This window comes from Anser brachyrhynchus (assembly GCF_964034855.1).
Source record: "Anser brachyrhynchus genome assembly, chromosome: 3".
NCBI classification, from domain to species: domain Eukaryota; kingdom Metazoa; phylum Chordata; class Aves; order Anseriformes; family Anatidae; genus Anser; species Anser brachyrhynchus.
In genome coordinates this window covers 22103425-22115184 of record NC_137696.1, presented here as the reverse complement: position 1 = coordinate 22115184, position 11760 = coordinate 22103425, and the positions used below count along the sequence as shown (strand labels likewise).

General features: G+C 44.5%; 1 protein-coding gene across 6 annotated transcripts in view; it reads left to right on the top strand.

The window, feature by feature from the left end:
- The first annotated feature begins 2221 nt into the window (after positions 1-2221).
- The window catches only part of ALK (ALK receptor tyrosine kinase), a 309718-nt gene continuing 300179 nt past the window's right edge, over positions 2222-11760 (top strand). For 5 of the 6 annotated variants that reach the window (XR_013949459.1, XM_080587583.1, XM_080587580.1 and 2 more), the window contains exon 1: positions 2224-7473. Coding sequence is in view for 5 of the 6 variants with exons in the window: in XM_080587583.1 (XP_080443709.1) it covers positions 6888-7473 (586 nt within the window). In the remaining variant the exon portion in view is untranslated. Of the gene's footprint in view, positions 7474-11760 lie in introns of all 6 variants that reach the window. The other variant, XM_080587582.1, reaches the window with a different exon arrangement.

Here is an 11760-nt window from a genome sequence, read left to right as displayed (position 1 = left end):
AAAAGCCAAGCCACAAGCCTAGAAAGCAGGCCTGGATCATTTTATTCACAGCAACAGTTTGGGGAATATGCCTGTGTATTAAGGAAGTAGTCTGGCTGATGCTCTGAAACAGCAGAAACACTAATGCTTAGGTTTTATGTGAAATGCATTCAAGTGTAGCTTGGCTACAGAGTCTAGCGTTCAAAGAGTAGAGAAGTCCCAGACAGGTGATTCAGAAAGACTACGTATCAGCAGGAGCCTTGAAAGCCATACAGCATGACAATCTGGACAAAACTCAGAAGGATTTCAGGCATGTGAAGTTCAGACAGGAAAGAAGGAGGCAGTACATCCATCTTCAGAGGTAGACTGGGTAGGGAGAAGGGGTATGGCTACACAAGGGAGAAAGGTTCTGTATGCTGGAGGAAAAGGCACGAGAATTTCTGAAAACCTCAAAGCCTGAGAACCTATGACATCTCTGACTATTTTCTAATAAGGATATTTCCTTTAGTAAGGAAATAGAGTTAAATATACAAAATATTTTATTATTTCCTTGCACGGATCAACCTCTAAAGTAAAATAGTGATTGTGCTTATAGATATTTGCATAAGCATTTCTGTATATTTTAGCCATATGTTTAACTAAAATCCAGAAGAAGTGAATTGTAAGTCCAAAGCACCTACAAGGAAAATCCTTTGAGCTGAAAACTGATTAGAAGTAGACCTAGGGACTCAGATAAACTAAGTTACAGGTTGCTCTTCCTCTGTAAGATTCAGAGACAGTGAACCCATATCCAAAACATTACTGGTTCTGAGGCCTTGTTTCTGGGAACTGGGGTTTGTATCAGTCAGTATAGAACCAGGCTTAACACTGCGTACATTACACTATACTGAAATGTTTTTGCCTTCCTGGTATAGCTCTATCGAATTAATGTGGTCAGTTGAGCTCTCTTGGAGAAACTGCTTCCCAGGTACAGAGTCCCTCTGCAAGGTCCCTTGGTATCTGTGAAACAGGAATGTTGTAGCTAGCTTGACTGTGTTTGAAATTTCAGCCGTCACTTCAGATGCCAAAAAATTGGCCTTTTCCCCCTGTGAGCACAGTTCATTTGAGAGCACTGAAGCAAGTCAAGTGCATATTTGTGTCTGTATATTGCTCATTCAGGTGATCAGGGAAGAAATCACATTTCATTGGTGATGTGTTTGATACTACGTGGTATGAAAGCCACAACACAGGTTTCACAAACATGATGCGTACCAGCTTCCACCCTACTCTGTTCTTATGCTCTCTTCCATATGCTTTATAACCTCTGTTGTGCACACCAGCATCCAAATGGACATAAATTCTGCTGTAGATTTAAAAGCAGACTCCTGCATTCATGCAAGGTGAGGCAAGCAAAATTACAGGAGAGGTAATGCAGTCAAATGTCCCTGTGCTATTTTATATAGCACCGAAAAAAAAGATGAGGGCAGATTGCTTTTTCTTTCTTTCTCTCTTTCTCTCTTTCTTTCTTTCTTTCTTTCTTTCTTTCTTTCTTTCTTTCTTTCTTTCTTTCTTTCTTTCTTTCTTTCTTTCTTTCTTTCTTTCTTTCTTTCTTTCTTTCTCTTTTCTTTCTTTCTTTCTCTCTCTCTTCCTTCCTCTCTCTCTTTCTTTCTCTTTATTTCTTTCTCTTTCTCTTTCTCTTTCTCTCTTTCTTTCTCTTTTTCTCTCTCTCCTTCTCTCTCCTCTCTTTCTCTTTCTCTTTCTCTTTCTCTTTCTCTTTCTCTTTCTCTTTCTCTTTCTCTTTCTCTTTCTCTTTCTCTTTCTCTTTCTCTTTCTCTTTCTCTTTCTCTTTCTCTTTCTCTTTCTCTTTCTCTTTCTCTTTCTCTTTCTCTTTCTTTCTCTTTCTCTTTCTCTTTCTCTTTCTCTTTCTCTTTCTCTTTCTCTTTCTCTTTCTCTTTCTCTTTCTCTTTCTCTTTTTCTCTTTCTTTCTCTTTCTTTCTCTTTCTTTCTTTCTTTCTCTTTCTCTTTCTTTCTCTTTTTCTTTCTTTCTCTTTTTCTCTCTCCTTTCTCTCTCTCTCTCTCTCTCTCTCTTTCTCTTTTCTTTCTCTTTCTCTTCTCTCACTCCTTCCTTCCTTCCTCCCTCCCTCCCCCCTCCCCCTTCCTCCCTCCCTCCCTCCCTCCCTCCCTCCCTCCCCCCTCCCTCTCTTTTTCTTTTTCTTTCAAATTGAGAATGGCATTTTCCCCTATTATAAACACAGTAATTCATCTTACTCTATTTTTATCCCAGAACCTTCTTTATAGGGTGTTTTTTCCCATTTTATAACCTGACACATTTTCAGCATTGATTTGTTTGTTTAACTTAATGGGCAAAGCTGTTGTATTGATGCACCTGCCGTTGGTTGATATTAACCATCGGGGGCTCATGGCTGACACTTGACAGTGTGGGCATTAAGTGATGGATTAAACTTGTCATTCAGAAGCTCCATCCTGCTCCATACTCCTCATATCTATGGCATGCTCTTTCCTTGATAAAAATTCTCGCCAAATAAGAAAAAAATGCTTCGAGTATTCAATAAAAGATGAGATGAATCTTTATGAAGGTGAGAAAATATTTCATACAAGTGATGACTCATCTACTTGTATTTTCCATGTTTAATCCCAGGGATGTGTAAAAAGCTGTGACTGGAGGAAACCTTATGAAAAAGCAGCAGTTTGGCTGGAATTGAGCACCCAATTTGCAATCAGGCTCTCAATTAGGACACAAACGCTGTCAAATAGTAACATTATCACCTATAATTGGTCCAAGAGAAAGAAACACTAATTGTGACATTAGCAGCCAGATGGTTTCAGGCAGGATCTCTGTTAAAATGCAAACACTAATTGACGGGATGAGGGAGAAAAAAAAAAAAAAAAGAGTGTAATAAAAGAGGCTGTTATGCTTTATCTCAGTAAATGAAAGGCTAGTAAGAAACACTCAACAGCCAAAGGGCAGGTAGCTTATGCGGAGCGGTGAATGGAAGAATGGGCATTGTTGATTCACTGCCTTTGTCTCAAGGAGCCAGAGTAACTACAAAGTAATGAGCAGAAGTCAATGTACTTTCTGTCTCATTAGTGTAAATGCAAAGTAGCTTCACTAAGGCAATACAGTTGAGATTTATATGGTGTCATATCTGGCCCCTCAATCACAAACTCTGGATGAAAGAGCTTGGGACTGTGGGTAGCACGGCAGAGAGTAAGGACATAGGTCTGTGCCTGTCATAAATCAGATGCAAACTGATGAACAATTGTTCTGCCAAAACCTAGTGAGGAAAGATCTATCTCAGTGAAGTTGGGCCGTTGATTGGACTCTGTTGGTCTAACACGTCTCTCATTCAGTTCATCCCAGCAGGCTTAAGCAGCAAGACCACAGAGGGACTATGCTGCTTCTCCGTAGGTCTCCTCTCAGACAGTCCCAAACAAGATGTACATTGCTATATCCCACTGTCAGTTCTTCCTGCTGTCCTGACATGTCCAAAACCAGTCCCAGTCTTCATCTCTCTCTTTGAAAAGTTTGTTGTGTACAGACAATTTGTTTTGTGACCTTGCCACTACACCTTAGATCTAATACATGCCCAGAGTAAAGAAAACCGATGACTTGGATGGGAACTCCGTGGTAGGAGGGACGGATAAACAGTGTCTGTATAGGAGTGCTTATACTCAGTAGTAGCTATTTCTTCCCAGAGTCTAGCTGAAACACGTTGTTCTTAAATACCATTTCCTTGTTGATAGTTGGCTTAGCTCCTCAACAATATTTCTCTCCTTTTGCTTTTCTGACACTTTAATGGTCCTGTTCAAATTATGATACTCCATTTTTTTCTGAGTGAAGGTTTTCCAAGGCAGTGTTGCCTGAAGAGTTGGTACTGTTTACATTATCAGTATTAGCAGAAAGGTTAAAACAAAGCTATTGCTTATTCTTGCTCAGTCTATTATATACCCATCTTCCACTCATGCTACTGCAGTTTCCAATGCTAATGCAGTTTTCTAATTCCTCTGATTAATTTTGAGGCCACGTGATATTACCCAGCTCTGGTATTACCCTACTAATATTTCACATGAAGTTCTGGCAGAGGTTTACTAGAATGTGGATGTATCTTTTTCTGCACCTTTTCCAATGTCTACACAATTTCAGTTTGAACCCTAACAATTAATACCATTATCCTGGTACAAATTTGCAGTGTTTGAGGTTTGCAAGTCTTTCCTTGGAAGAAAACGTCTTCCAGGGGTCTCACACTCTCAGTTTGCACACTCCTATGCATCCACCAAAGTACCCTGTCTGGCTTATTCTTTTTTACTGTTTTGCTGGTGCTGAAATGTAGACACCTACCAATGTGACTTTTTTTTTTCTCCAAAGACTAGTACTGTATTTAATCTCCCCCCACCCTCATCCTTTGAGACATCCTTAGATTTCTTCTGCTTTTCAAAATTAATTGCCAGTGACATAGTCAATTCGTTAGCTAAATTAAAAAACTGGGATGCATAATGTCCAGGGCTAATCCCAGCCTGCCACAGAATTGTGCAAAGTATTTTCTTACCTGTCCCTCATTACCAGTTGTATTGACCAGACTTTTAATTTTTCCCAAATTTCCACTCTTCTTAATTTAAAGAGAGAATTTAGAAAGGAAGATAAAAGGCAGCCCAGCAACACAACCACGGGAGATCCCTCATTGATTTCTTTGCCTCTCTTCATTAATGGGTCCATTTTCACTTTTTCAATGTATTAACATCTGTTTCTATTTCATTTAATGTCTATTAATAAAGATGCCTCTTCATTTTAGCTTTCAGCTCTAACCTTCTTGTGTTTCGTGGCAATAAAACAAGGGCATACAGTGGAAAAATCTACATACATTTGTGTTACCTGATTTCCTTGGGACTGTTAAATAACAGTCTGCTAGCTGCCATGACAGGTATGGCCTATTTCAGCAGGATATTGGGGATAAAGGAATCAATCCAATTACTGCTTCTAGCAGCTGAGTTAAAACCTGAACTGTGTCCTGTGTGGTCTGTTCAAGTCAATGAGAGACATACCGTTCACTGAAATGAGCTAAGCGTTAGGTTCAAACTGGTTGAATCTGAGAGGAAAATACTAAGAAGTGAAAACTGCAGAAGTTCTACAGTAGCAACCTCATATGATGGAAATCAGATCTGTGAAAGCAGGAAAACAGCCTACGATAAACTGTTTAAAGAGATTTTTAGAACATTTTCTGTGCCTAACTTGACATTTTCTGCACTAATTTTCATCCCTCTTTGTGAGAGACTCGCTAGCATACAATACTCAGACAGAGGAAGGTGACAGTCCAAAATAATTTGGTGAAGAAGGCAGGACTTAGTTCTCAATCCATGAATGTACGTGCTAATATGACTATCCACTAGAGTAAAAGAAGAGGCTGAATGCAAAGACCATGGTGAACTCAGTCCATTTAACATTTTCTAATAAGAACAGTCAAAAGAATAGAAATACACATCTTAATTCAAAATACTTCTGTGTTGGATTTTGTGCCACAGAACACTTGTATGTATTCCAGTATTTTTCCAGTCATCTTGCTCTTCTGAGAAAAGGAAGATCAAACCCCAAAGTTTTACTAAAACTTAAAAGTGAATGAAGTAGGTTCACATATTGAGCAAGTGAATTTAATGAATTTTAAAACAAGAAGAGCTGTGGAGAAGAGAAGGCATGTACACAGCCCATTAGCGTGAGTTGGGAAAACACTGTCATCCTGGATGGGCTCTGAATTAGCACACCTGTACGAGGCTGAATACGGCACAGCAGTGCTTTTTGGTATGAAGTGTAGTACAGAACTATTCCTGCGATGATTGCCCTGAAGTACCTTCTTCAGCTCTTCTGTACTGAAAAGATCTTGTTTCTTGTCTAGGATTGTGCCTGCAATTACATTCTTTAGCACTACAATTATGGAAGAATTACACCGGGGTTCTGCTCCGGAATATCTGTGTATTAACATTAATTTGGTATAAGCAGAAGAATAACTGCTTGACAGAATAATTGCATTCTAATGATTATATAGTTCAAGTACCTGGATTATAAAAATATACCTGCATTAAGAATCAAACTAAAGAGATAATAATAAGTCATTAATTCGTGTAGGCAACTTCCAGAAATATGAATGAGTTATGATTAGCTAGAGCACTAATGTAATTACAGTGATTTCACATTGTTTATTATAGGTTTAAAAAAGGAAATTGGTGCACGAACCATTCTTAAAGCTGTTGTTTGCATTCTGAAATGGAACAATTCTGTTCAGTTCTTTAAAATGCCTTGTGCTGTAGGATTTTTTCCTCTGCACTCCTCTCCTTTTCATTTTTTTCCCTACCGAGGAAAGAGACCCAGGGTTGCTCTGGGGACCTCGGTTTTTAAGGAGGTAAGAAAGGAACGGGAGAGAGAGAGGGAAGGCAGGGAGAAAAACGAACAGCTCTGCCCATCACTGCCTGCGGGGAAGCGGAGGAGGGAGGAGGCAGAACGGGAGCCCCAAAGCCCCACAGCACCCGGCGCTCGGGAGCCTGCGCCCGCCTCGGCTCCCGCCCTGCCCCTGCCGGGCCCTGCCGCGGGCAGCGCGCCGGGCCCGCACCTGGGGACCCCCGCGGGGCGCCGCGCGCCGCCCGGCCATTTTTTTCTCAATGAGCGTTCCCGCGCCCCGCCCCCGCGCATTTGCATAACGCCAGCTGCCGGGGCCGCCATTGGCTGCTGGCGGGCAGGCTCGGGCGTGACGTCAGCGCCCGCCGGGTAATGCCCGCGTTGTGGCGGGTAGTTGGAGCCGGCAAAGCTCGCGCGGCGGCGGAGGCGCGGGCACCGCGGGCACCCCGGCGGCACGGCCGGCCCCGCTCCGAGGCCGTCGGGCACGGCGGGGTCGCAGCGCACGGCCGGGCGCCGCCGGCCGGTGATGGCGGGCAGCGGGCTGCTGGCCCGCCTGCTGGCCGCCGCCAGCCTCGCCCTGAGCCTGGCCCCCGAGGCGGCGGGGCCGCGGGAGAGCCCCGGCCTCTCGCGGCTGCAGAGGAGGAACCTGGCGGTGGACTTCGTCGTGCCCTCGCTGTTCCGCACCTACGTGCGGGAGCTGCTGCTGCCGGGGCCGCCCGGGCGCGCCGCGGCGCGGGGCCGCCTGCTGCTGGACTGCGCGCCCCTGCTCCGCGCCGCCCGCGGAGGGCAGCCCCGGGCCTCGCCGCTCGCCTCCCCCGGCGGGCCCACCGGAGCCGGGCGGCGGCCGCGGCGAGCCAAGCAGCTGGTGCTGGAGGTGGGCGAGGGCAGCCTGCGGGACGGCTGTGCCGCCGAGCCGCCGCCGGGCTCCGCCGGGGCCCAGCTGGAGTTCAACGTCACCGAGCTCTTCGCCTGGTGGCTCCGCGCCGGCTCCGGGCGGCTCCGGGTGCGGGTGATGCCCGAGCGCCGCGGTGCAGCGCCGGGCAGCGAGCGAGGGCTCTCGGCGGCCATCCGCGCCGCCCGCCCCCGCCTCCTCTTCCACGTCTCGGCGGCAGGTGAGCCCTGCGTTGCATGCACTGCGTCGTGCCCCGCAGCGCCACGCGTGTCCGGCTCCGCCGTGCCGCTCACCCTCAGCCCCGCGGGAGAGGGAGGCGCAGCCCCAGCCTCCCCCACCCCACCCTCCGGAGCAGCCGCGTTTTGCCCGTACGGCTCGTCCTTGCTGCGCTTTGCCCGTCTGAAATGTACGGAGGGGGCTGCGGGGCCGGGAGGACCGCTTAGAAAGCGCCGAGGGGGTTTTATGCGGTACAAACAGTCCGTTGTGCCAGACAACCGCAATCGAGACTCGGAGGTGAAAGTGTCATTAGTCTAAGGAGAGCAAGGACAGGTTGTCTGAAACTTCCCTTTTTAAGATGATATATTTTTTACTCAGAGTGCTGCAAGTGATTTCCAAGATGATGTGCAGGCAGACCTCAGCGAACAGAAACATTTCTACAGCTGAGATTGACCATCAAACATGCAGTAATATTATTTGGTATTGCTATCAATATTATTACTCTTCTCTAAGCATAAAACATAATGGGTGACAGACAGACATGCAAGAAAAAGGTTTTCTGGTGAGTTTCATGTAGCTGTGTCCAAATGCCTGGCCAAAGGGGCATTCCATATCACACGGCATCATGCTGAACAATAAAAAAAAGACACTGGGGGAAGTTGGCAGAGGGGGGCTGCTGTTGCCTGGGGACTGTTGTGCATCACTTGATTTATTTATTCTTTATGTTACTGTTTTTTTTTCCTTTTTTTTCCCCATTCTTATTAAACTGTACTTATCTCAACCCATAAATTCCTGCACTTTTCAGCTTTCTCCCCTATCCCACTGTGGGGGAGTGAGTGAATGGCTGGTGTTCAGCTGTCTGCCAGGTTAAACCATAACAAGCTGGAAGTGAGTTAATTTCTACCCCTTTTAAAACCGTAGAGGATATTCATACACTATATCAGCTACAGTATGACAAGAAGTTGTTTATCTGTGAAAGCTCATGTATCATTGACACCTCTCTGAAGAGAAACCCTGGCTTAGATTTTTGATTCTGGATGACAGTGATTTGCAGTCAGGGTATGGGGCAGCTCCATTACATCAAGTGAAGTCTCTAATTTGGGCCAATGATCAAGGAAGATTTCCATTCTGTGCATGCATTGCACCTTTAACACAAGCTCTGATTCAGGCTGTCCCAATAAAAGATTGTAATACCTAGAGGTCTGCAGGACCAAATAATTTGTCACAGTGAGTTAAGTAGCTTTTATGAAGCTGTGTGGAAGTCAATGGTGTGTCCCTGAGTAGCTGCCTACTTAATGGTCCACAGAGTAAACAGAAGTAAACTCACAAGAGGTGAGACAATTCAGTACTGGGCTATGAATACGAAGTTGGAACAACCGATTTTTTGATACTCAACTGAGAAGATCCATCAGCAATTTGAATAACTGCAAATTGAGCCCATCTCATTCCTTATTACCTGAAGCAAAAATCAAAGCAGGCTGTTAAAGCAGGCTCTGTGTGAACCAGTCTTATACTTCAGACAAAAAGTGACATGCCTGGGTTAGCTCTTTCTGTGCTCATTTTGGCAGGGTAAGGCAGAGATGCCACCTGCCATAAGTTGTCTGGGTGAGGCCAATGCTCCCTACCTTCAGTAGATCTTGCCTTGCTATGTTACAGGAAAAAAAAATACAGACACCAAAACTCACCTGCTATTTTTTCTCTTTGGGGAATTTATTGTGAGTAGCAGTCATTTTGCTTTAAAAATCTCCTCCATCTTCGGTGGTGAGGATAGCCTTAGCTTTTAATGCCACCTCAACCCTAGTGCTTTTAGCAATAAGGGAGCTGGAGGGCGTATATTTGTCGTCTTTGAGGAAGATGGTGTGATGTTTAGCTTGGGTGAAGGGTATCCTTATGAACTGATGGGTGTTTTGGTCTTGTAACAACACAGATGGAGCTTTAACCAAAGTTCATCAGTAAACCCCCAGGCTCTGGTTATTGTCTTCACTGTTGGGAAGAAATGCATGTTTTTGCTGAGAGATAACAGTGGTTACCTATACCACTGTAAAACCATGTTGGAGACAAGGCTCTGCTGTTTTTACTGCAATACAGTCATGCAAAGTCAGTCACAGGGGATGCAGGAATAGGAGGAGCAGAAGGAATATGGACTGCATCTACCTATTCACAGCAGTTCTCCTAGCAGCTGTTCATAATCTGCAAAAGTCATAGTTTCCTGCAGAATTCTGCACCAAGGCTAAAATGCATAAGTTGTGGCACTGTCAAATTGTCTGACACTTGGTTAGCAATGAAACCTTAGTGTGTTTATACTACTGTATGACTTTGCACTAGATTTGTAGCATGGGGTTACTGAAGAGTTTGAAAATCCATTCTTTCTGCTTTGTGAAGGTGCTGCTTACGTGAACACCATGTGTCACTGCCATAGTTAAATTTGCGCCATATAGATAGCCCTGCTCACAACAGAATATGCTGACACAGTGGTAACAGCATGAGCAGCATCCACTAGCCCATAAGTGTGCAGATTCCAGTAATTATTAATACTATTGCAGCTAATTTGTATAGGGCTTAACTAAAGCCTTTCCTAAGGCAACTGAGCCTTTCCTTCATTGCTTAAGCTAATTGGAAATGGATTTCAAACAACACAATCCCCCCATCAATAACGTAAAGAGGCTTTACTTACGTTGACATACTTAGCACTCTCTCGCTCTCTGTTACACAGGATTGCAGTATTTCCTAGGAAAAAAAGCAATTACCTTGTTTAATTTTTTTTTCCACAAAATTATCCTCCATGTGAATGGAGATTGAATTACAATTTAGGATAAGAAAAAAACTCAGGAAGCTGAATTCCCATTGAGTTTAGGGTTACAAAAGAGTCCTGTAAATAATACTTTATTCTCTTTAACTGTTACTGTCTCTGGTACTTGCTCAGAGATATTTAACTGGAGTGAACCCATTTCTGTTCTAACAGCACGTTTGCACAAAGCATAATGCAATTTGTCTCAGTGTGTTACTGAACAATTAGTAAAAGACTCTTACTGGAGTGCTGTTGTTTAATAGACAAAGTTCACAAGAATTTCTACAATGCTCTCCTGCAAATACTCTCAATGCCAGATTTCTCTTGCACACTTAACCTCATGTAATGCGGCATCCTGCAAGAAAAAGCTTCCTTTTACAGGAGCTGTGGTCCCCAGCCCATCTACCATTTCTGTGTCATGTTGGCCTTTTCAAAATTAGGTAAGAGAGAGTTTTCCTCTCTTGGAAATGCTTCTTGATTTAATATTGGTTTCTCTTTCTTCCCACAGTGCTCCTCTGGAGCAAAAATCAAATTAATGCACAGGAAGGGAGGTGTCCTGGTTTTGGCTAGGATAGAGTTAATTTTCCTCGTAGTAGCTGGTAGGGTGCTATGTTTTGGATTTAGGATGAGAATAATGTTGATATCACATTGTTGCAGAGCAGTGCTTACACTAAGCCAAGGACTTTTCAGCTTCTCACACTGTCCTGCCAGCGGGCAGGCTGGGGGTGCAGCAGGAGCTAGGAGGGAACAGACCCAGGACAGCTGACCCCAGCTGGCCAAAGGGGTATTCCATCCCATATAGCATCATGCTGAACAATTAATATGGGGGGCTGGCTGGGGTGGGGGGACCGGCTGCTCGGGGATAGGCTGGGCATCGGTCAGTGGGTGGTGAGCAGTTGCATTGTGCATCACTTGTTTGTACACATTATTATTGGTAATAATATTATCCCTTTTATTATTATTTTCCCTTATTTTCTGTCCTAATAAACAGTCTTTATCTCAGCCCACAAGCCTTCTCTTTTTTTCAATTCTCCCCACCATCCCACAGAGTGGGGAGGGGCAGGAGGGTGGGCGAGCGGCTGTGTGGTGCTTAGCTGCCCGCTGGGTTAAAGCACACCGGGGGGGCGAGCTCAGAGAGGGTCACAGTGCTGCAGATCTCCCGTACATTAGGTAAGCCTCCCAGCTAGCATGTTGCTGGTGACTTTACTGTCATTGTCTTTGGGTTTGATTGGAAATTCTGTCCTACCTCCAAGGAAAACTTTCCAAAATCATTTTAATCAAAATCAATACATTCCCATGGGAAACCAATCTGCTAGCAAGCCTTTTTGTCAGAAGAGTCCTGGCCAGTTTTTGTTTTGGTCTTAGAGGGTTTGCTTTCTGATGTCAACACGCAGCGGGTCTCTAGTGGAGTCTGCTCTGGACAGGCTATAGAGCTTTCTTTAATAAAAATCCTAAACGTTCCTATATTGAAGCTGCCAGTTAAAGGACTCAGCACTGACTGTC